At 39.3% G+C, this 26405-nt stretch overlaps 1 protein-coding gene across 6 annotated transcripts; it reads right to left on the bottom strand.

Moving 5' to 3' along the window:
- Positions 1-1348: 1348 nt before the first annotated feature.
- LOC139946592 (uncharacterized) lies at positions 1349-26123 on the bottom strand. Of its 6 annotated transcripts, none has more exons than XM_071944288.1 (18): positions 25961-26123; positions 23397-23489; positions 21024-21580; positions 19647-19686; positions 18374-18604; positions 17596-17691; positions 15933-15983; positions 15011-15108; positions 14193-14301; positions 13159-13276; positions 12430-12514; positions 11056-11192; positions 7301-7368; positions 6878-6905; positions 6653-6695; positions 5293-5373; positions 3806-4135; positions 1349-3561 (listed from the first exon to the last, which is right to left on the bottom strand). In XM_071944288.1, exons 1-18 carry the CDS (start codon positions 25977-25979, stop codon positions 3451-3453), a joined length of 2295 nt encoding a protein of 764 aa, XP_071800389.1. In that variant the 5' UTR covers positions 25980-26123; the 3' UTR covers positions 1349-3450. The 6 variants fall into 6 exon arrangements, with proteins under 6 accessions (XP_071800389.1, XP_071800393.1, XP_071800392.1 ...); XM_071944292.1 differs by having other exon boundaries at positions 15011-15105; positions 15933-15980; positions 23397-23492; XM_071944291.1 differs by having other exon boundaries at positions 15933-15980; positions 23397-23492.
- Between the last annotated feature and the right edge of the window lie 282 nt (positions 26124-26405).

Here is a 26405-nt window from a genome sequence, read left to right on the forward strand (position 1 = left end):
AGGCTGGTTCTAATGGTCACCGACAGTAGTCAACCAACGGTCGACCCGCCTGGGTTCAAGTCAAAATAGTCAACCTTTAGTTAACCATGGTGCACACTCAAACTTGCTCCTATCTGCACGAGGGTGTTTTCATGCGAGATACATGTAAAACCTGTTACAGGATCGAGTTATGATGTTGTTGCACTGACACGTCAGCCCTAAAACATAATAGAGGTCTGTATGACAGACGTAGAACAGGCGTCTTACAATTGAAGACAAACTTAATGCGTCTTTGAAACATGATAGCCAAATATGAACAATGAAATTTTCCTTCTTTACAGATTTGTTAGGTACATGTACATGGTAATGCATTACAAATGAAACTTGTCTAGATTAAAAATACAAAACGAAGAAGAAAACAAAGCAGCTTTGACAATGTCCTTAATTTCATTCAAATGATTCCATTCAATGATTTCTCTTCTCGGTTTTTGTACAGCTAAAAGAATGAGACAAAACAATAAGACCTAAGTTGCATTTGTGCAGTAGTGACATCCAAGTGGCAGCCATCTATGATTTCCCACACAAGCCTATTTAATTCAAAATCAGACATAAATTTGAAGAAAAAAAAAAGAAAAAGACTGGTGCCACTGCTGTGATTATAGATTAGTCTTATTAGTGCCAAGGGTACATGTACATGTAACAAGATTCACCGATCTCAACTAAGAGCCGAGTCAATAAATAAATGTAGTAAGGGAAAATGGATTTCAAATTTTATGTTTTCACAAGGGTGTTCTAAAAAAGGTTTAAAGGAACACGTTGCCTTGGATCGGTCGAGTTGGTCTTTGAAAAGCGTTGGTAACCGTTTTTTTATAAAATGCATATGGGTAGAAAGATGTTGTAGAAGTAGAATACAATGATCCACACAAACATGCCTCGAAATTGCGTGGTTTCCTTAAACCTTGTCGACTAACACGTCGGCCATTTATGGGGGTCAAAATTTTGACTCCCATAAATGGCCGACCATGTTAGTTCGCACAGTAGAAGGAAAACCACGCAATTTCGAGGCAAACTTGTGTGGATCATTGTATTCTACTTTTAAAACATCTTTCCAACCATATGCATTTTATAAAAAACGGTTACAAACGCTTTTGTTTTGAACTCGTCCGATCCAAGGAAACGTGTTCCTTTAAGGCACTTGGACACCTTTGGTAATTGTCACAGATTAGTCTTCTCACTTAGTGTATCTCAAAAATTGCACAAAATAACGGACCTGTGAAAATTTGAACTCAAATGGTCGTTGAAGTTGCGAGATTATAATGGAAGAAAAAACACCTGTGTCACACGAAGTTGTGTGCTTTCAGATGCTTGATTTCGGGACCTCAAATTCTAATCCTGAGGTCTTGAAATCAAATTTGTGGAAAATCACTTTTCTCAAAAACTACATTACTTCAGAGGGAGCTGTTTCTCACAATGTTTTATACTATTAACAGCTCTCCAATGCTCGTTACCAAGCAAGTTTTTAAGCTAACAATTATTTGGAGTAATTACCAATAGTGTCCAGTGCTTTTAATGCATTTGTCGCAAACAGTACAAAATCACTCTTTCACATGGATTTCGTTTGATAAAATACTATTAAATTTGGTACTTTGTGGGTTTGGTGACCCACTTGCTAAAATGTACACACATATACGGCACCTCATCGTGACACCACAGCCTTGGGTTTTGCCAACCGCTGTTTGACAAAAGTAGAGGCAGCTTACTGCCAAATTTACACCAAACTAATCACTCAAAACAAATTCTAATCAATGAGCCAAATCACTGATAAAAACTATGGCTAGCTTGTGTTTCCCAAGGTAATGCCTACATGTAGATACAAAATGATGGTCAATGTTTCTGAAAAACAAAAGAACAGTCACAAAGTACAAGAATTTGTGGCATGCCAGGGCCGAGCGGTCTAGTTCACCAGACCAAAGCACTTGTGTTGCAGCAGCAGAGTTTGGGTTCCAATCCCGGTTGTGACACTTGTGCTCTTGAGCATGTGGCTAGCCTTGACTCAAGGCTGTTGGCGTAGTGTGCCCCTGTGCGGCACGAATCGGCAACACTGCACGCAGTGCATACACAAAAATCGTATACATTGTATGTACAGTACATTGTACAGCGAGAACAGTATAGCTACATCGTGAGTACGGTCGTGTCTTTCTACTTTAACCTCATATGCGTGGCTCAAACAACTTGGGAAGTACTCATGTACAGTACGTGTACCGTACTGATGTTACGCATGTACACGTATCTTGGTCGACTACCAAAATCAGTTATATAGCCTGCACCCGAAAGTGACCATTCGGCCTTGTTATGTAAGGCTACATACACCTAGATCTCGTGTGCCAGCACTGCAGAAAATGTTTTTACAAAAAAAAACTTCATCTCAAGAAAACATGATTTTCAAGGTATCCCCCGGGAGACATTGTCTCTTGATTTAAAAAAAGAAGATACAAAATTCACAAATAATAAAAAAGATAAAACTATTACTGGCACTATGATTCACTATTCTACAAACTCAGAAAAACAAAGTACTAACAAAAAACAAACTGGATCTGGAACTTCTCTCAAGTAAATAATTTGGCCTCTAGAACTGAAAATGGAATTAGGTGATTACTACCCTGATTTTATAAATTTTATCAGACTCAAAGGATCAGACGTAACGTCGTCAGAGACAGCAGGGCCCATTTTCGTGGCACTGCATGCCGCCGAAATTCTGCACTTATGATCACAACCCTTTGCTCACAGGGCAAGCGTCAGCGAAGAATACCTAGGACATGGCTTGCACATGCACACAGCTTGCGCATGCACACAAGAAAAAATACCCTGCTAAACCGTGAAATACGTGAGCGCAAGATTCCCTGCCTCAATAAGCGCTTTGGATATGGCAAGAAGACCCAATAAAACTGGCCCCAGGTCTGGCAAACTTGCTCAGACATAACGGTCTAATCGGAAACTCATCATCTGACACTACAGTCCTTTTACAACTACCTCTTTACAATCTGACATCTTTCTGTTCCTAAAAGGTTTGCCACTTCACAAGTTAAACTCAGTCGCCTGAAAATCAAATAAAAAAAATATATAAAAAATGGGGCGGACATGTCTCATTAATTAGGGGGAGTATTTCTTAACGATTATAATTACAGTGTCATCATGTGAGCTATGCATGATCGCAGATGGGATTTGTAGACCTTGCATTGAGGTCATCCATAGAGGTAAAACAATGACAGAACAACACAAACCCATAGATTTGAACGTGTGGCGCAGAGGTTTGGCCAATGAATGGCTGCTTTTTTTACCTCTACATGAGGGCGCCCAACTGATATTACATCATGTAAATATGGTCTATTGTTGTGTAAAGCAGCAGTCAGTGCCGTCCACTCCGGCTACGGCTAGAGTGTCAGTAAACCCACTCCGGCTACGGCTAGGGTGTCAGTGACGTCCACTCCGGCTACGGCTAGAGTGGCTGGGACGGCTGCTGGAGCTCGAGGTTCTCCTGATAAATTCATCCACAGCGGCAGCATGAGAGCGTGGCATGTCACCCTGGAGGATCAAACAAGAAGAGATCATCGTCAGTAAATCTTTGCACCGTCTCGCCAAGGAAACATTGCATCTTGATTTTATAGCTTGTTGAACTTCATGTATGAGAAACGATCCAAGTGGATCGAGGGTAATTCTTGTTATTAACCTCCTGCCACTGAGTGAGTTCTTTAATGGTCTCATCATTTCGAAGAGAGCAAGAAAAAAGTATGAAAGTTTTAATATGCATTGGATTACTGGCGCTTACCATTCTCCTGTCCCGCATCTTTGCTCTGTCCCTATCCCTGTCTCGATCGCGATCCCTGTCCCTGTCTCGATCTCGCACCCTGTCTCGCTCCCGCTCTCGATCGCGCATCCTCTCCTTCTCGCGCTCCCTGTCGCGCATCCGCAGCCTCATCTCCTCCCGTTCCCGGTTGCGGTCCCTGTCCCTGCCACCCCGCCCGCTTCGTGAGGGCTGCATCAGGGGCGTTGGGTAGTCGCCCATGCTGCCTCGGGGGTGTTGCATGGGGCCTGGGGGAGGCATGCGATGATGAGGCGGAGGGGGGTAGTGTGGTGGAAAGTTATCCACCGGGTACATCTGTTGAAAAAATTAATAAATTTAAACATCTTTAGAATTTTAATAAACTCACACCCGTTATCTACATGAAATTCATTTTCCAAACAGTGGACCCTTATCTTTTTATTGAATCATGGACAAGCTAGTACTGCTGCTGACTGCCCATGCCCAAGTGCTTATCCATTTAGGGAAGGTACACATTTGGTTATTACTCAAAAGCAATATTAACTTAAAAATTAAAATTGGTAACGAGTTTTGGAGAGTTGTTGATAGTATAAAACCATTGTGGGAAACGACTCCCTCTGAAGTATTGTAGTTTGTGAGAAAAAAGGTAATTTTCTCACTACAACAATACTTCTAGCTTTTATTCCTATCTGAAAGCACACAAATTCATCCAACAAGGGTGTTTTTACTTCCGTCATTTTCTCGTAACTTCGATGACCAATTGACCCCAAACTTTCACAGGCTTGATATTTTATGCGTATGATGGGATACAACAAGTGAGAACACTGGTCTATGACAATTACCAAAGTGTGCAGTGCCGTTAATGACCCAAATATTGACGACGTACACACAAACTCATTCCCTAAAACGCTTTAATGGCCAAACTTAGAAATTCCCTTTAATGGATTAAAGGTACTGCAGCCGATCTCATGAAACGCGAGTATTAATCCTCACTCGCGTCAGGACGAGTAACCTGTCCTAACCTAGGATGGGTTTGATGCGTTCTTACGTGTTCAGATAGGGAACTCAACTCATCCTAAGTCCTAAGATTAATCCAAAGTTAGGAAAAGATTGGTGAAATCGACGGCTGGACACCTTTGGTTATTCTCACTTGCTGCATCCCAACATAAGCATAAAATAACAACTCTGTGCAAATTTGGACTCAATGGTCTTTGAAGTTGCAAGAGAATTCTGAAAGAAAAACACCCTTGTTGCACAAATTTGTGTGCTTTCAGATGCCCAATAAAAGGCTTCAGGCCTGAAGCATTGGATTATTTGAGTAAGATACTGTGTACCTCTTTCTCAATAACTATGTTACTTCAGAGGGAGCAATTTCTCACAGTGATGTATACTACCAACAGCTTTCCATCGCTCTTTACCAAATAATAGGTTTTTATGCTAACAATTGTTTTCAGTAATTACAACACTGTACCAATAGTGTCCAGTGAACTTACCCCTGGTGGTTGATGATGAAATGGCTGCATGGGTATTGGTGGAACCTGTCGACTGTACTCTCTGATGTAATCAGAATAGGACTGGTTGGAAAAAAAATATATCAACCACAATTAAAAATCAGCTGTTTTAACACAACTTGTTCTAGATGTAGAGGGTGGTTTCACCAACTCTAAAATGAACTAAGAAAATAACCATAACAAAATACATGTAAAACACTTACAATAAATAAACATTAATGATATCCGTACATACTTTAGGCCTATTAAAGGATGTAAACTATCAGTAGGCCTATGAGATATAGTGGCAATAAGCAACAAAATAACTTACACAGATGGAGGCAATATTCATAATAATATAACAGTTTACAGGTTATATCAATAGAGTAATATAAAGGTTTACAGGTTATATCAATAGAGTAACATAAAGGTTTACAGGTTATATTCAACTACATGGCCTAAAGACAACATTTATATTAATAACAAACATGTGTACAGGTAAACATTAAAACAACTGTTTTATACAATGTATAGCGCCTAAGAAGCAAGTCTTTAAGCAATATCAGAACGAGAACAATAAGAAAACGAAAAAAAATGAAAAACTTGTAAAATGACAAACTATTACTAGCTAGTCATTTCAAAGTCAACGCAAACCATGTACAATATACAAAATGGAACATATCAAATAATGAGTTGGGTAGATGGCCTTAGCTTTCGAACCAAACCGGACCTTCTTCAGAGGTATAAAACAAGTACAAACAAATACATATCCATTTATAGAAAAAGAGAGGGGAAAGGGATTAAGGGAAGGATCCAGAAAAAAGCAGGAAAATTATAGCCAATCAAAGTTTCTATTTCAGAAACAATTGGTGGCTATGAACCAATAGGAGTAACGTGGTGAGGACAAAGGATGTTTAGTATGAAGGGATTACTGGACCATAAAAGTGGTAAATGCAATGGTTGACAATTCAAGATATAAATGCACACAATCAGGTGGGGACATATGGCCACAAGGCTGTTATCCTGAGTGGGATTCGAACCAGGGCCAATAGAGATCACATGCATGAAAAGCCACCACGGTCAAAGTCTGAACATTCATAAAAGCATGATACATGTACAACAATAAATTCAATGAGTATAGAAAGCAGTCACATAATGAACAAAAATATGCAAAATCATTTTTAGAAATTAATATAATATAATAAGCAGGATTTAAATACGTAGTGCCCAACATCTAACCAGCCATTTAGCGCTGTACAATATTAAACCGTTGTCTAAAAGCTGAGCACTTTAAAATATCAACAATTAATGCATAAATTATAATTTGACAAGTTTCTAGAATAGAATTCTTCGGTCATCTTACCCCGTTCATCACCACATCTCTCGGTACGTCCGAATAGTGTTGCCTGTGTAAAACAAAAATGGACATTTAAACTTAAAAAGAGAACTCAATGAAAAACATTGTAGTCTAGTGCACTTTAAAACTGCAGTCTTACAATTTTTTTGACACATTGAACTCAAACCATCAAAATCCAACAGCATAATTTGATTGAGTCTGATAAACGAGCTAACAACAAAAACTGTTTACCTTGGTCGCTTTCTTTCCATGTAGTACGCTGTAGGAAAAAACAAAAACAAAAACAATTTAATTCTGTTTAAATGTAGATAAGTCTATACCATAAAGTAAACTTGGTTGCATATTTTAAATATTGCCGAAAATCTGGAGCGATTATAACCTTGCAAGAAAACACATTCTGAGAGACGTTACCGCAAGTAACGCTTTTCAGATTCAAATTTCAGGTGGGAGTATTTTTTTTCCCACAACCACATAACCATGATAACTTCAAAGCAATAGGGTTCTCAAAATGCTTTGAACTGGTATACATGTAAGTGTTTAGTGCAATTACTTTTAAGAGTGATAGCAATTGTATACCTTCCCTTCAAGTAAAGTGTTGTGGGCTGGCAAATCAAAGTGTACGATAGTCAAAATTGAATCTATGGAGGAACTTACGATCTCTTGGCATCGGTCTACTCCTACTTTGCCTACTGTCCATAAAACCCTCTCTCCTCCTCCGGCTGCTGTTTAAAAACAAACAATTCAACAAAAAAACACTTATCAAGCAAAATGGGATTAAATGGGATTTAATACACACTTGCAATAGAAATGTATCATGGTGTAGCCATCTGGATTCTCTGTGCATTCAAACAACTGCACGGACGAGTCCAAAACGAGCTATTAACCCGTTGGTTGTTGGTGGCAGCAATCTAGCCATAAACACTTTCAAAGCTATCAAATTAGCCATTTGCATGTTAGATTTTAATACTGTCTGGTACAATGACGTGCTTGATCACAATTTACCGCTTGATTTCTGAATAAACGTGTATGGCACAATGTTACCAGGGTTTGCTATCGGAAGCTTGCTTTACATAAGCTCGCCCCGAACCATTTGAGAGTAACTGTCTCTATAGTCTAAGGAATTAAAGACATTGGAAACTATTGGTAATTGTCAAAGACTAGTCTTCACAGTTGATGTATCTCAACATATGCATAAAATAACAAACCTGTGAAAAGTTGAGCTCAATCGGTTGTCAAAGTTGCGAGATAATAATGAAAGAAAAAAAAACCTTGTCACACAAAGTTGTGTGCTTTCTGATGCTTGATTTCAAGACCTCAAACTCAAAACTTGAGGTCTCGAAATCAAATACGTGGAAAATTACTTTCTCGAAAACTATGACACTTCAGAGGGAGCCGTTTCTCACAATGTTTCATACCATCAATCTCTCCCCATTACTCGTAATCAAGAAAGGTTTTATGATGAAAATTGTTTGAGTAATTACCTATAGTGTACACTTCCTTTAAATGTAATTGAAACTTTGTGACTAAGCAGGTCATCATTAAAGACTTAATTCAAATCTAAATTTAAAAACCTTGGGCATGCAGCAGATACGCATGCGTGTGACGAAAGGACTAACACTGAACCAACAGGAATATTACCCCATTTGAGTTTTGAATGTCAAATTGTCTGAACCCCTTTTTAGTGTACTGAGAATCACTATTATAAAATCCAGGGCACAAGACAGCATGATAAATTTCTATCGTGTCAAGGAAGTTACAGAAACAGAACACTACTATCAATAGAGATAAACACTGGCAGAACACTGGATCATTCATATGTAGCCTGCACTTCTAGAAGGCCACCAAAACTCAGAAAAAATACCAACAACAATTTATCTTGATTCTTCGGGATTACCAAGTTTTTTTTTAAATATCTCTAAAATATTTTTGCAGACATCTGAAAGGCTGTAACGCACAATACAGTATCAAAGTTTTGCATAAATCTGCATACCCAATTTTGCAGGAAAAGGGGTTCAAATACAACGGGCCAAAACGGTACAATGCTTGCCAATTGCCAAAGAAGTTGCACATAATTTTTATGCAAATTTTGTTTGAATGTCTCAAAGGTTCCGAGGTTGTTTGCCTGGCATAATCGCTGCGTTAAAACAAAATAAAGGGTCTACGATGTATACAGGCAAATAATGTGTATCAGCAGTTCAGCTGTACACACACAACATACCAGACACTCTGCTAATTACACTCTGCATGGTGTGATTTTTATGTCCTTGCTTCGTACATAGTCCAACAAAGTTCAGCATTTCATATTAGACAATGTTCCATTTTCATTTAGTTCATTTTTTTCTTTTCCTAAGCGTGAAAAATCCTCACAATTTCAAGCTAAATGGTCCACAGTGACAAAAAGGTCCACAGACAAGTGGTCGTTTCGTCCCCCAAGGTCGAGTGGTGCTTGCTCGTATCACGTACAACAAAATCGTCCATCGTGATTGGTTGGTCCTTGTGTATGTGTCGCACTCGCACTGTCTTCGTGTGCTGATTGGGCGGTGACCCCGTGATTGCAAGGTCAGACTACAACAAGGCATGCAAATTATATGACAGTTTTATTTCCCCCGTTGTGACCTACAGCCTACGGCGCTGTCAAACAGCGGGATTGTGGGATTGACATCAACTACACACTCAGTGGCAAGCATGAACTACGTGCACAGTGGGCAAAGTCTTTCCATTTAAACCTCCTATAACTCCGTCTAACACTTTCGTCATCAACGAACCGATACAGGGGCTGAAAAAAATCCCTAAAAAATGTCCAAGATCGTTTCTGATCGGACGACTCAGTTCTTCAGTGCATTTCTGCAGGCGAACTAAAAAATGACGTCAAACGGAAGAGCTGACCCTACACATCATCAAGAAGGGGGGTTATCCAAAAAAATAATAACACATTCCATAGAGTTCTCCATGGCCGTATACATAGATCCATCGATACAATGCTACAGCATCGTTCCCCCTTTATCAATGGAGGTTGAGAATTGCGAGGATTTACTTTATTTGCGTCGAGTCCTTGAGATTGTCCTGCTATTTCTACTTTATTTTTTCATTTTTTTTGGAGAGTGGAGAAGGAAACATGGCATTGAAAAGTCCGTCATTTAGGATTTGTGAATCCTGTAAAGTTCATCATCACATTCACAATGAGCTCAGGGGCTGATTTCTCAGCCGAAGGGCGACTGACGGAGGAGAGCCTTGTAGGGTCCCCAGCCCCTTGTGCTAAGTAAGAGAGTTGGGTAAGAAACATTAGCTGGATGGATTAGTGAAAAACAAATTGAGTTAGATTCAATAGTTACATGTATAAGAAATTAAACTTGTTGAAGCCACTGTGGGCGGTGCCCGGGCGGGCCTGGGCCTGCCCAGAACTAACAAATTTTGCCCAGCACTCTAAGCAAAATACGCTGTGTGCTGCCAAGCAAAGATTTCCCCCAGGCTGCATTCCAGCAATGATTGCCCCAACCGCTCGCCCTTGGTCGACTAAATTGAATTTAGAGACCACCACTAAAATTGGTCTAGCTACAACACCGCTGATGGTTTGTCAAAACATCAATATAGCAGCTTTTTTTTTTAATGGCCAAGTAGTTTTCTCAACACTTTCCGCCAGAGCATAATCAGTATATTTAAAAAGCGGGTGTGCGTTTGGGTCACTTTTAAACTTTTCACTGCACAGATTAAGATAGTTTCCGTGTTCATTTTTGTTAAATGTACGACTGTTGAACAAAGCCTGATACTTCACAGAGGCAACAGAGGCAATTGCCTCGATGCCTCCTTTTCATTGCCTTGGTGCCCTAGAAAAGCATGGAAAGTAAGTGGGAACTCCTCACAGATTTGTTACATCATAGGCGAGCACAAAATATACAATTTGGAATCTGAGGTTGTTTTTTCAATAGCAAAATGTTCTGGTCTAGACTAAGGATATTCCTTGCAGATGAGTAGAGAATTGGAGATGACAAACACTCCCATAGTTGTCTAGAGAGATGCCCGCAAACATCTCTACCCAATGACGAGGCTATTCTCAATAGCCAGTGATGAGACGTCCAAACCTAAAAGATATACTCTAAAAGATCGTCCTTCTATTCAGCTATACCGCCTTCTGGAGACAAGCCTCATCCAGCCACAAATAACGAGTCTTACCGTATCATCCCGTTCTCGTTCTTACAGACAGTTCTTGTACACATAACATAAACAAATGTTTTCACCCAGGATGAGGGGAGTGTGGCCCCCCTGGCCATGATTTAAGAGTCTGATAAAGAAGTCCATATAGAGGCATGTCCATTAGGTGCAGGTCCAACAGGGGGCCACAGAGTCCCCTCAAGGGTGTGGGTCTAGTGATTGATTGTCCAAGTTTAAGGCCGTTAGGCTGGAGTCCTAACCTCAAGGGTTCGCGGTTTCTCTTGGTGGCCATCTCGCGCCGGCGACGTCGGGCGTCTCTTAGGATTTCCACGACATCGATGTGCTCGTCCTGCGGGAAAAGGCGACAGAGGGCCTCTCCGCATCGTGTCTCTACTTCCTGTTGAAGTAAAAGAATAAAAATATGTCTTACTTCTTGAAGTTGAAACGAGTGTTTTATTTAATATCAAGATGCTTAGGTGAAAATGATAGGTACTACATTATGTTTTATTTGATAACTTATTTCAGAAATCAATACAAAACTTAGAAAATTTAGGCTCTTTGTTAAAAAAAAAGGCAGAGATATACATGATCTAAAATTAATAAAAAACTGTGCGCAAACTTAAAATGAAGAACATGCCCAACTCTTAATGCTTTTTTTGTATCGTAAGGGAGAAATGTAATGTTAAACCTTTGTTTTATTTCATAAAAAAGTTTTCCATGGTTTTCCTGATTTCAACCCCAAGTTACCTTGAGTTTACATGCCACAAAATAATAACCATTGGAACCCATGGCAATCGCAGCAGAGCCCTGTGGTTTTGCTTCCATTTTCTCCATAGATTTGCCCTGACCAGAGGAAAATTGCTCTGCCCCTTTAATTAACAAAGTTTATGGAACCAGTGTTCCCTACTTATTTAAAGGCAGTGGACACTATTGGTAATCACTCAAAATAATTATTATCATAAAAACTTTCCTGATTACGAGTTATGGGGAGAGGTTGATAATAAAAAACATTGTGAGAAACAGCTCCCTCTGAAGTGATGTAGTTTTCGAGAAAGAGGTAATTTTCCAAGAATTTGATTTTGAGACTTCAAATTTAGAATTGAGGTCCTGAAATCAAGCATCTTAAAGGCAGTGGACACTATTGGTAATTACTCAAAATAATTATTAGCGTAAAATCTTTATTGGTGGCGAGTAATGGGGAGAGGTTGATGGTATAAAACATTGTGAGAAATGGCTCCCTCTGAAGTGCCATAGTTTTCGAGAAAGAAGTAATTTTCCACGAATTTAGTTTCGAGACCTCAGGTTTAAAACTTGAGGTCTCGAAATCAACCATCTAACTGCACACAACTTCATGTGACAAGGGTGGTTTTTTCTTTCATTATTATCTCGCAAGTTCTATGACCGATTGAGCTTAATTCTCACAGGTTTGTTATTTTAGGCATATGTTGAGATACACCAACTGTGAAGACTAGTCTTTGACAATTACCAATAGTGTCCAGTGTCTTTAAATCTGCATTTCTCCCCTACAGCAGAGGCCTAAAATTAACTCCCACCAACTGTACCAATGAAATTGGTTCTTGAGGCTACTACATAAAGGGGAGCTGTTTGATGGAGGGGCTGGGGAGATTACCTACCTGGCCATCACGTCCAATCTTGACTGGCTTGTTATCGTTCCATTGGTTGAAGAGGTGACCAGTCTTGCCAAAAGTCAGCTCTTGCCTTTTAATTGGAGAGAGAAACAAAAGTGGAATGGATATTATAAAAATTCAAAATTTCCAATCCAACATTTAACTGAGAGAGGTTTGTGGTAACACCAAGTTAATATCTCTTTTCCTAAAAAGAACAGGGCCCAATTTCATGGCTCTGCTTAACGCCGAATTCCGCGCTTGTGATCACGATTCCCCGCTTACGTGTAAGCGCCGAATTTCTGCGCTAGCCTTGTAAGCGTAGAATGCCTAGTTACGTGGAGTATGCACGCGCAGAAGCCAAAATTTTCCGCTAACCCATGAAATACGCTTGCCGTAAGCACAGAATTTCCTGCTTCTGTAAGCGCCAATTCCTTGCTTACGGTAAGCAGAGCCATGAAATTGGGCCCAGGTGATTCATTTTTCAGAACCAACACTGCTCAAAGAGACATTTACATGGTCATACTCAAACCTCATTTACATGTATATACTTCCATAGTGCAAAGTTTCAAAAACTACTTAATCCAACATTTGTCTGATCAATTTCAAAGAATGACCCATAAATAAGCATGCAGCCACAATCATGGTTACACACCCCCCCTCGTTTTATGAATAAAAGTTTTAAAATCATTCCAGAGTAGAAGAGGTCGAATTTCAATAAATACTCATCTTACTGACCTTGTAATCCAGTCAATCTTGAAGACTCCGCCGAGTACCGAGCGATTCATGCCATTGGGTAAGACCCAGTTGATAGTCGGACCGTCTCTTCTAGACTCGGACCTCATACGAGCAAACCCTACATAGATAATAAGTAATCATTTTATCAATCAATCAAAACAATTTTGCTTACGACCGAAAATCATAAGAATTTCCGTTGCGCGGTGAGGAGTGAATGATGCTACAAGAATGTGTTTAATATTGCGTTAGCCTTGCTCAAGGCAGTCGAATTATTCACCAAAAAAAAAGACCGCCGCTGTATAAAAACCAACGCGTATACACTGTGCGTATGTGTGTCACCACACCGCACGACACGATGCCCCTTACACTATCCGCATGCGTCGGCAGTCTGGCCGACAGCCTTGTAGGGTCTGTGTTGAAGCCACTGACCTGATTACTATAATAAGCGAGAAAGAAGAGTTCCCACGTTCAACTCATTACCATAATGCCCGCGAAAGATGAGACGAGACATGTTTACATCACACCACTACCATGGACGCTCAGTGAGCATGATAGGGTCCAAAGGTCGTGATAAGGGAAGTGCGTGATTGGACGTCAAAATTTAAATTTATTTGCCTCACATCCTGTGTTGTCTGATAGGTCTGACGGAAGATATACATATTCATGAGCTGCATACTAGCGTATCTGAGAGCCCCCCCCCCCATTTTTTACAATATTGGAATTTTTTTCATGAAACACATTAAACACGGAAGTTACAGACCCGACAAGGCTGTCGGCCTGATGGCCTCCGCATGCGGGTTAGTGGTACGAGTGCGGATAACTTGTGCACAGTAGTCGAACGGTGTGCGTTGAGCGATGTGACGGTGTATACGGTTGGGTGGTGCGGTGTGAATACACAGTTAGCACAGTGTATACAGGTGGGATTACAGCGGCGTCTTTTCAGAATGAATAATGCGATTTCCTTGAGCAAGGCTAATATTGCGTGAGAATACTCTCTGCTAATGCAGTTGAAACATAGCTGGCCCTGATCTCACCTTGAAACTTTCCGCTTTCTTTGACGGAGAACACCAGGAGGACGTTCCGAGCCTCCCTGAACGCTTGATTCAACATCTGCTCATTGTTGGGTAGAGTTGACCAAACTCCCTGAAACAGAAAGATAATTTTAAGACATCTTAAAATGACTGATGAATTGACAAATACTTCCCTGTTTGCAAATTTGTTCCATTGTCTATGATCTTTGCAATAATTGTACAGATATTGTTCACTTGCACAACACTGACTGTCTTAAAATAAACAAACAATACACAAGTCTACAAATGATGCACAATATTATTTAAATTATAACAATAAAAAATTATAAATAAATTACGCAGTCCCTGTAAAAATTGCACTTTACAACACCCAAAGGTGTCTCAAAGCAATCAATACACTTTCAAACACTTTCGATCTTGGCTGTGCTCCGTGGTCATAATGGGTTGATGTGGCTGGCAGCCAAAGGCGCCCTTGCATGCCTGCTTCTCGAACACGCTGTAGCCGCGTCCTTCACAATTCAGCTCTCAGCTGCGAGTCAGGATGATTAGCCCCCCAAAATTATTATTATTTTGATTATTATAATACAATCTATTTGGTAAAACAGGTCACAGTGCTAACAATGTACATGTCATCGGTAGCCCCTACAAATTGGCATACTCTACTGTTACGAATGGTACTCAGCCAAAAACCCTGTGTTTGGAGAAATCATACATTTAATTACAATCTTGTTTAAGAGGAAACAAGAATAATCAATTGAGAAAACCGGAAAAATGTACATGTAGTTTTGATTTATAAAACCCGATCTCAAGACTGGACTCACCCTAGCTTTTGCCAAAGCCACGTTCTCATGGTTGTTACTTTTGATGACGAAATAACGAGCGTCTCTGAACAGGTACTTGAGCTTGGAGGTTGGGTCTGCTGGTAAGAATGGAATACCGAGACAGAGACAGTCAGCGTTGATGAGTTGAAGGCACTGGACACTATTGGTAATTACTCAAAACAATGGTTACCATAAAAACTTGGTAATGAGAAATGGAGAGCTGTTGATAGTACACAAACATTGACTGCTTCGATTGCTATGGTTAAAACTATGACTCCCGAGGTGATCCCCGGAGAGTTCTATTTTCCCCGAGGGAAAATAGTACGCAACGGGGATCACCGAGGGAGTCATAGTTTTAACCGTTGCACGAGTAAAGGCAGTCAATATTTGTTTTATATCACCCCAAACATTTCTAAGTTACAGACCTGAATGCTACAATCCACGGACGACGCGAATACAGATTGCAAAAGCTTTTACTGTGCTGTGCAATCCGAAATGATTACAGACTATTAATTTTATCATCCTCGTACACGCAAAGGACGTCTGGCTACTGCACGCCATGTGATAGTCTTCGGACTAGCGCACGGCAAACCGATGCACTATCACAAAGCCGTCATCTAGCAAAACTAAGACATGTCATGTGACGCGCTCTAAGCCAATGAGCTGGCAGAATATTTGTAAGGGGTGATATAATATAAAACATTGTGAAAAACAGCCCCCTCTGAAATAGCGTAATTTTTGAGAAAGAAGTAATTTTTCACTAAAACATTTGAATTGAATTTGAGAACGCATCTGAGGTCTCGAATTCAAGCACAACTCTTGTTTCTTCCATCATTCTCTTGCAAATTTGACGACCAGTCGAGTTCAAATTTTCACAGGTGTGGATGTTGTAATGAAAGCAAATAAATGTTGCAGAAGATACCTTTACGAGTTCTGCTCGTTGCCTCCACTGGCTCCTCCTTTTCCTCCTCTTCTGAAACAAAAGACCCACAACAAATTAACACCATTTATAATTAAATTTTATATTTAAAAGTCGATGCAAGTTAAACATGCAAAATCATGTTCAAAAATTTGAGCCAATTTTAAGTTTTTTGTACACAGAAAAATTTTAAGTTTTTTTTTTTTTTTTTTTAACTGAAATGCAGTTCTACAGGCACAACCTAAAAATCTGTAAATACAATACAAGCACAAGTACAAAATACACAGTAATAATACAGAAGTTTATGTACACAGAATATCATAAGGTTTTCATGGCTTTCATTCAATTAAACGCAGTTGACACAACCTATAAATACAAGCAGTATATACAAAATAAACAGCTACAGTACAGAAGTTTCTGTACACAGAATATCATAAGGTTTTCATGGTTTTCATTCAATTGAAATGCAGTTGACACAACCTATAAATACGTGTACAAGCACATATACAAAATAAACAGCTACAGTACAGAAGTTTCTGTACACAGAGTAGAATAAGGTTTTCTTTCAACTAAAATGCAGTTCTACATATAAAGACACAAGCTATAAATACAAGCAAATAAATAGCTACAGTACAGAAGTTTCTGTACACAGAATGGAATAAGGTGCAGTTCTATAAATAAATACACAAGCTATAAATACAAGCAATGTACGGAATACACAGTATGGACAGTAAAAGGGGTAACCCTTTTTCAGCCCTAGGAGTAGGTGGCAACGGCCTCTGGAAAAAATTGTAGCCCACACCTTGAAGTGGCATACAGGCCTTGTGTGTCTGGTAACTTGCAATAAAGAAAACAAAAAACAAAAAAGGAATACAGACAAATAGAATAAAGTTTTCATTCAGTTAAAATGAAGTTCTATAAGCAAAACAAAACACATGTGCAAAGTAAACAATAATACAGAAGTTCCTGTACACAGAATATTATAAGATCTTCATGAAATGCAGTTCCAAAGGCAAAATATTATAAATACAAGCACATGCACAAATACACAGTAATTAATACAGAAGTTCCTGTACACAGAATATTATAAGATCTTCATGAAATGCAGTTCTAAAGGCAAAATATTATAAATACAAGCACATGTACAAATACACAGTAATACAGAAGTTCCTGTACACAGAAAATTGTAAGGTTTTCATTCAATTAAAATGCAATTCTATAGGCCTACAGCACAACAATTAAATACAAGCACATTGTACGAAATACAGCTATACAGATAAATTATACGGTTTTCATTCATTGAAATGCAGTTCTACATACACAATTTATAAGTACAAGCTCATGTACACTACAGATTCAAAGTAATACACACAAAATCAAAACAGAAGGAGAATAAAGTATGCAAAGATAGACTGTGAGAAATCAAAGGTGATAGATAAAACAAATAATAGCAATAGTCAGTAGAGTGCAAAATGCAGGCAAATCCCAAAAGCACATCTTCAAGTGGGAGGCCTACAGACACGAAAATACTTCAAATCTGTCGCAGACAAAATCCACTCCTCAAAATGTCTAAAGAAGAAAAGAGCACAGCATGGAAAGAAACAAACTAATAATGATCATAAAGAAGAACGCAGACCAGAAAATAATCAACAACAATGTTGCCTACCTGTTTCAGATCCACTGGCCTTTTTGCCAGATCTTTCGTAGACAATGGGTGAGATGGAACGCTTGCGCCCTCTACGCCTGCGAGGTTTCTCTGTTCCTGTTGAGAAAAACAAGTATGGTCATTAATAACGGTGGATTCTTATATAGCGTGCATATCCGTCACTCAGTGACGCTCAACGCGCTTTAACATACAGTATTTTCTTGCAAGGTATGTGGAATATGTGTTGAGTTACATACATGTAGCACCATGAAATGGTTTACAAGGTGCTGTGGCGCAACATGCTGCCAATCAAACCAGAAAGTCCGGGACTAACCCCTTCTCTTTTTTTTTGGATAAGTGCACAGCCGTCGATTTCACCAAACTCTTCCTAACTCAGGATTAATCTTAGAACTTAAGCGAGTCCCGTATACAAATACGTAGGAAGCATTGAACCCCTCCTAAGTTAGGAAGAATTAATCCTAGAGTTTCGTGAAATCGGCTGCAGGGAAACGGCTCTCTCTGAAGTGACAATGTTTTTGAGAAAAAAAGTACTTTTCCACAAATTTGATTTTGAGACCTCAGATTTAGAATTTGAGGTCTCGAAATCAAGCATCTGAAAGCAGACAAGTTCGTGTGACAAGGGTATTTTTTCTTTCAGTATCATCTCGCAACTTCGTTCACAGGTTTGTTATTTTGTGCATACATGTTTGTTGAGATACACCAAGTGAGAAGACTGGTCCTTGACAATTACCAAAGGAGTCCAGTGTCTTTAATGTTCTTAAACTCGGCTGTACTTTACCTGAGTGCCCACCACTGACGTCCGACAGGCTTGAGTCACTGTCATCGGTGCTGCTAGCTTCACTACGAGTATCAAACCCTTCTAAATCTTGGGCCAACATGGCCTCAGTCCTAGCCTCCTCTCCTTCCTTTGGCTCCTCCTTCTTGCTCTCCTCCTCTAAACCCAGTCCAGGGATGCTTGGAGCTGCCTCGTCGGTGTGTTCATCCTCCGCCTGCTCTGTGCCTGTCTCTTCTATAACAAAACAGAAATATTAAAATGTTAAATGTCTTCAACTTTTGTCATTGTAGCACAACTGAACTCGCACAAAAAAATGGCACTAAAGGCAAAGTACATTATACTTTCCTGATTTTTGATACTGACTGATTGTTTTAAAGGCATTGGACACTATTGGTAATTGTCAAAGACTAGCCTTCACAGTTGGTGTATCTCAACATATGCATAACATAACTAACCTGTTCAATCGGTCATCAAAGTTGCGAGATAATAATGAAAGAAAAAAAATACTCTTGTCAAATGAAGTTGTGTGCGTTGAGATTGTTGATTTCGAGACCTAAAGTTCTAAATCTGAGGTCTCGAAATCAAATTTGTGGAAAATTACTTCTTTCTCTAAAACTATGGCACTTCAGAGGGAGCTGATTCTCACAATGTTTTATAACACCAACCTCTCCCCATTACTCGTCACCAAGAAAGGTTTTATGCTAATAATTATTTTGAGTTATTACCAATAGTGTCCACTGCCTTTAACCCAATACAAATGTAGAGGTCCAGGATAAACATAAAATTGGTTAAAACTTAACTTCAAAAGGTGGTCGCGTTTTGTGATATAGTGCCCAAATTAAGAGCGAAATTTATCCACGCAAGAAGAAGAATACACATCTCAGGTTCAAAACTTCGGATTGAACAGAAAATTTACGAGAGTGGAACTTCAACCTGCAGCACACAGATCAACGTGCTAGCACTCTACCAACTGAGCTATCAAGTCATAATATTGGCAGACTCCCTATTTTGTCATTATCTTTGCTCGGGATGCCAGTCTTTGTCAACCTAAAATGATTTAAAATTAACCCAGTTAGTTTCACTTGTGATTTATTACTGGATACTTATTTATGAACAAATTTCCTGGAAAATTCAGTACATGTGACACCTTATATGTGTGAGATTTAATTTCGCTTCCGATGAGATTTTGTTTTGCTTTCAGTGAGATGTTATAATTTTGAGCAATTCATCCATGGCCTAATTTGTCAAAAAATCACTTCCGTAGAAAACTTCTTACCTGCAGCAGTATCCTCCTTTTCGTTTTGACTGGTCTCCTCCTGTAAAGGGGTACAAAGAAATATTCACTCAGCTTTGTACTGTTGCTACTTAAAAGGCCGAGTCACACTGCAGCGAGAACGATCACGACGCAAAGAGAACGCAATCTATTGGCTGAATTGCTCCACGCAGAATACGCACACAATACAATGCACTCTCTTTGTGTCGTGATCATTATCGTTTTCGCTGCAGTGTGACTCGGCCTTAACTCTAATTCATAGTTTATTCGACTAGATGCCCTCCTGAATCCTGCAAAACCATTGGTCACGGCTCAAAATTTACACTGGATTGCAGCCCTGAAGCCAGCGCTAATTAGTGCTGGGCTAGCAGTGAAATTTTGGTATCCTGTTACCGCTGGCCAACTAACCGAAATTAACCGGATATTCGAATAGTTTTTTTCGCCGCTAGAGGACGCTATTGAAAAAAAAAAAAATTATAATAAATTGATATTAGTTTTAGACAGTGTCACTCGGTTCATTCATATAAATAACCGGATCTAATTTAAAGATGGCCATATGCTAATTCTTTTGATTGTCATTGACTCTATGCGTGAAGGAAAACTTTCGTAATCTTTGAACAAATTCCGTCAGAAATGTCATTGTTTTAACTCTTCACGGAGGTGAGAATAGTTAAATACTTAATTTATGCTGTTTTATGCTGTCTTAATGGAAGTTTTGCAAGGATTCAGACAAAACATTCCTATCAGTTGTCGCCTGACGTCCGCAGATATTCGGATATTAAAGAATATCCGGTTACTTGGTTGTAATTACAGGACTATTCGGTTTATAAATAGGTGTTCCTGCCCATTGCGGATATCCGGTTAAGAAAAAAAAAGGCATTCGGGTTTTTTACGGATAGGAAAACCTATTCGCATTAACTGGATATTTGAATTATTCGCCCAGGCCTAGCGCTAATAGTGTTGGGCCTGTAAACCTATGACCAGACAAGTCCAATGGTCTTTTGATTTTCAATTCAATAACATTACCACACTGTGTAAAATCTTGACCAGAAACAAATCAATTTAAATATTGACTTTGAGTCAAATATTTGTTTTCCAATTCTATTCAGAAATGAAGTAAACTTAACACACACACAAAGTTTAAAGATGAGATACATGTAATGAAAGTTGTTACCTGAAGAACATGGGTCTTTAGGCATTGCATGGTGAGGTATCAGTTTACTCAGTTTGCAGTAACACCTTTCAAGTGCATATTTAACTACTAAAGTTACTTTGAAGATTTGTTCTTTGAGAACTTGTCTTGCTATTTATTCAAACTTAGATTTCGGAATTTAGGAGACGTGTCTTATCTTATATTCAACTACTTATTCTACACTGTACCTCTTTTGGAGATGGCTTCACCCTCTTCTTTGATGTTGCGCCGCTCTTACTGGATGTCTTCAACTTGGCTTTCTTAGCTGGAGGCGGCGAGATGACCGGCTCCATCTCTTCTTCTGTCTTCTCCTCTCCATCACCCTGATTAGTTGAAGTCGCTTCTTTGGATTTGCTTGTCTCATCTTCAGCTTCTTTCTTGACTGGCGCAGCTGGCTTCCTGGTTGATGTCTTGGCGCTTCCTCCCTTCTTCTCGCTTGAAGGCTCCTTCTTAACCGTCGTCTTATTGGTGTTCTTGGCGGACGCCGTCTCCCCCGTTGTTTTCTTTACTACTTTCTTGGTGTTGCTAGAGGTAGGGGTTGACTTTGTCTTGGGAGACGAAGTCGCATCTTGTTCTTCTGACGCGCCAGCATCTGGTTTTACTGGGGTGGATTTTTTATTGGATGTCTTAGGGGTTGTTTTGGTCGCTTGTTTCGTTGCCTTTGTCGATGTTCGTGTTGACTTGGCGCTGGTGGGCTTTGTCTTGGGGGTCGTTTTCTTTGTCGCTGGCGGTGTAGCTTTCTTAACTGTAAAGGAAATGTTTCAATTTAGTAACTTATATTTTCTTAAGGGAAGAGAAGGATACTTGAGAAGAAACAAAGTGAAGAAAAGGAATTGGAAAATCATTGAATTCAGAGTTTATGTAAGAGCTTCTTCAAACGACAGATACAAATGGTTTAACGGTGTACATACATGTAGCTGTAAGCATGTGGCGGTAACATGATTACATGGTTAACTGACTGATCATCCAGTTAGTACATGATAACTTATATTTTCTAAAAGGGAAGAGAAGGATACTTGAGAAGAAACAAAGTGAAGAAAAGGAGTTTATGTAGGAGCTTCTTCGAACGACAGAAACAAATGGTTCAATGGTGTACATAGCTGTAAGCATGTGACGGTAACATGATTAGTAAAAATTATTTTAGCATGTAAAAACGTATTTTCATGACATTGCTTTACTCATTTCTCAAAAACTACAGCACCTCGGCAACTAATACGTTAAGGTACGCTTTGTACTATCATTATCTTCAAACGGTGTAAAGTGGAATGTAAATCTACAATGTATGGACATTGTGTTTTGTGTTACAAAAAATACCCAAATCTTTTAAAGGGTCTACATTAGTGCTGGGCGAATAGTGAAATTTTGTTATTCGGATACCGCTGGCCAACTATCCGAAATTAACCGGATATTCGAATAGTTTTTTCGCCGCTAGAGGGCGCTGTTTAAAAAAAAAAAAAAAAATTTTGTTTTTGCCGCTAGAGGGCGCTGTTCGTTTGTGAATGAGATCTTTTGGGCGGATTGATATTAGTTTTAGACAGTGTCACTCGGTTCATTCATAAAAATGACCGGATCTAATTTAAAGATGGCAATTTGCTTTTTCTTTTGATCGTGATTGACTCTACGTGAAGGAAAACTTTTGTAATCTTTGAACAAATTACGTCAGAAATGTCATTGTTTTAACTCTTCACGGAGGTGAGCATAGTTAAATACTTAATATATGCTGTTTTATGCTGTCTTAATAGAAGTTTCATAAGGATTCAGACAAAACATTCATATCAGTTGTCGCCCGACGTCCGCGGATATTCGGATATTAAAGAATATCCGGTTACTCGGTTGTAATTACAGAATTATCCGGTTTGTAAATAGGTATTCGCGTCCTATGCGGATATCCGGTTAAGAAAAAAAAGGCATTCGCGGTTACGGATAGGAAAACCTATTCGCCATTAACCGGATATTCGAATAATTCGCCCAGGCCTAGTCTACATGTATCTACTTTTTCCTAACACAAAACACAATGTCCACAGATGTACATTAAACTTACACAGTTTGAAGATTATGATAGTAGAAAGCTTCCCTTAAATTTTTACTTACTGAGGTGCTGTAGTTTTTGAGAAATGAGTAAAACAAATCATTTTCGTCTCAGTGTTAGCATGTGAAATCGTATTAACCAGTTATGCTATGGTTATGGTATAATATCATAACTGGTAAATGGGGTTTTACATGCTAAAATAATTTTCTTCTCCCTGAGACTAAAATTATTTTGTGACTTGTTTTACTCATTTCTCAAAAACGACACCTCAGTTAGTAATATTTGAAGGGAAGCTTTCCACTATCATTATCTTCAAACCCTGTTAGTTTAATGTAAATCTGTGGACATTTTGAAAAAGTACCCAAATCTTTAAAGCAGCTCTATGAAATTGGGTCCTGTCTAAGGTCTTAGGGCCCTTGCAAAAGCTTCCAGTAATTTTTAAGATTATTTAATGAAAATGGCCCTGGCCTTTCAAAGATGCAAATCCAGGCCTAACTTTCGGAACAAAGTTTCTGGCCTCGCTAATGCTTACCTGGTTTCTTCTCTGCAGGAGAGGTATCCATCTCCTCAGCAAACTCATCATCTCCTGGGGAGATCAAATCCGTCAGGACATCCACAACATCCTCTGCTGGCAAAATACGAAACAAATTGTTGAAAAAAACTTCAAAAACAGAGACAGCACAGTTAAACAAAAAACAAAAACAGCAGCAGGTCTTGCAGGGGCACAGTAATTTTCCTCTTTTTGCGAATGTGACTGCAAAGCAGATTTTGACGCCACATCCATGAACTACGTAGCACGTGCGCGTCAAAAGTACACAAGCTTAATTCACATTCATAAAACAGCCGTTGATTTGTATTCGCGCCCTCACGGGCCCACAGCTCGGCAGGCTGATGACGTCATGTTGATTCGCATATTCCAAGATGGCTACGCCGTGTATGAAATGATGAAATTAGAGTCGGCGAAAGGTAGCAAAGTTTTCGTTAAATTTATTTTTAAATTGTTATTTGTTTCACTTTTCAATACACACAAAGCAAGCTACGAGTTAGGTGAACACATTCAGCCGGTTTATACTGCCGGGTGGCTGGCAGATTAGGCGCCATAATTTTTTCTTAGCAGCATGAGGAAATGGTGTGGACGTGTGGCTAAGGATTCAGCTATCCTTGGCCACACAAGTGGGGCTAAGATTTAAGAAGAACCAGGTAGGCCTATCTTATTAAAAACAATAAAACAACTTTGTAACTCCACCATGCCATGCTTGTTCGATCAAAAAGTGAAAAGGGGAGCAATTTCTGTATCCATCAAAAAAATAGAAACAGGTCAACTCGTACCCAAGTCAACTCGTACCCAAGTCAACTCGTACCCAAATTATTGTACCCAAGTCAACTCGTACCCAAGTCAACTCGTACCCAAATTATTGTACCCAAGTCAACTCGTACCAAAGTCAACTCGTACCTAGGTCAACTCGTACCCAAGTCAACTCGTACCCAAGTCAACTCGTACCCAAGTCAACTCGTACCCAAAATATTGTACCCAAGTCAACTCGTACCAAAGTCAACTCGTACCTAGGTCAACTCGATCCCAAGTCAACTCGTACCCAAGTCAACTCGTACCCAAGTCAACTCGTACCCAAAATATTGTACCCAAGTCAACTCGTACCAAAGTCAACTCGTACCTAGGTCAACTCGTACCCAAGTCAACTCGTACCCAAGTCAACTCGTACCGTACAACGTACATTGTATGCCGAAACGGAGAATTTCCGTGCGGCGTGATTTTGTAAGCGATATAGGAAATAAAAATGATGTTCTACCATCATATGGAGCTCACCTTTATTAATAATAATCTCACGAATTTGTTTTTAATAATGTTTGTTCATCTCATTTCTGCCTTTTTTCCGCTAGGATATTCATTCAGATCCATTGTGGTTTCTTTTTAATTCCCGTGTTGAAGGGCGTTGATCAGATCAGATGCTCACTAGTTCTTCGTATCAAGGAGGTATAAATAGTTCGACCTCCATGTTCATATGAGACCAATTATTTTCAATGAAAAAATATACTATGTGTAAAACGCAACCCTTCATGTTTACCTTGGTGTTTTTCCTGTTAAAGTGTTCCCAAAAGAAAATTTCATGGTAAGAATTCAGTCAATTCATTCATTTGCGTTATGTTCTGATTATCGTTTTCCGATTCAAACAAGTACATTTTAACAAATATACTGTTCCACTTTTTCCAACCAAAACACTTTGCGTAAGTTCTTGTTATCTTTTTCAGAAAAAAAAGAAAAAAAAATCATTCTAACAAGCCTATAATAATTTTATTATTTCTCTGATTAATTTTCCCCACCAAAGAATTCATTCTAACAAGCCTATATTCATTATTATTTCTCTGATTAATTTTCCCCACCGTAGGGCCCCAAGTAAAAAAAACCTGCAACATGAAAAAAAAACAAGAAAACAAAATCATTGCAACAATGAATAGCTAAATGTTTGATTAACAATATAAATAAATAAATTAAACAACAATATTTATCAGTACGAGTAAAAAAAAAACAATGTAAACATTTATTTGGGTGCGAGTTGACTTGGGTACGAGTTGGCTCAGGTACGAGTTGACTCGGGTACAAGTTGACTTAGCTACGAGTTGACTTGGGTTTGAGTTGACTTGGGTATGAGTTGACTTGGGTACGAGTTGACTTGGGTACGAGATGACCCGAATTCAAATAATCCTGCCAACTGAAATGATTGCTGACTGACATTATTGATTGACAACTCAGCTAGTCAGGTCAGAATCAGATCAGCAGATAGACTGCCAGTGCCACCATCCACCACTTTACTTGTTCAACAATCGTCGGTATCTAATTCTAATTAACTCAAAATAACATCTTCAATTTGTGTAAAAACGAGTTGAAAAGTGGTGGTAGTATATGGAAATCTTTCACACAGCGCTGTGAAAAATGTAACTGTCGGAAATACAGGACCTTGGCATCGTAAACACACTGCATTATCAACAAAAGTCATTGACTAGCGGAGTATGGCCACGGCAAAATAATGTTGACCTCCGAGAGTAGATCTATCGAGTTGTTTGCACATAAAATCTCACCTTTATCCGATTCAGCCATGGCTTTTTGATGACCTCGACGTCTGGTTGAGTTCACTAGCCTAAACCAAATCGCTTAAATCAACCAGGACCAGCTCTCATCATTCATAGACCTTTCAGAAGAAAAAAACGTGCCCTGAAAATACTGACGGACGCCGTGGTACTTTGCAAAATGGCGTCTTGCAACTACGTCACACAACGTCACGAACTGCCAGCCCAATTTAGACTCGTTGCTAGTCGCATGACGGGTAGTGCAGCGCAGTGGGGTTTTGGGCGAGAATTAGAAGGGGACGGGGTGGGGGGGGGGGAGAAATAGATCATGTGTTGAAGGCCCCTTGATGAACGGCAGAGAAAAAAAAAATCAAGATTATTATGGGTAACCCTGGGGCATTTACGCGAACTTCGCGAATTCATAGCCAACAGGTTCAGGGCAAAGATCAAATGACTT

The sequence above is a fragment of the Asterias amurensis genome, chromosome 13, assembly GCF_032118995.1.
Source record: "Asterias amurensis chromosome 13, ASM3211899v1".
Taxonomy (NCBI): Eukaryota; Metazoa; Echinodermata; class Asteroidea; order Forcipulatida; family Asteriidae; genus Asterias; species Asterias amurensis.

What these genes read in the sequence shown, in the direction of transcription:
- LOC139946592 (XM_071944287.1), bottom strand. An exon ending in AACGAGCAGAACTCGTAAAG is followed by an intron (nt 15,109 to 15,932) that starts GTATCTTCTGCA and finishes CATTCTTACCAG; the next exon opens with CAGACCCAACCTCCAAGCTC. An exon ending in AGAAAGCGGAAAGTTTCAAG is followed by an intron (nt 13,277 to 14,192) that starts GTGAGATCAGGG and finishes TTATCTATGTAG; the next exon opens with GGTTTGCTCGTATGAGGTCC.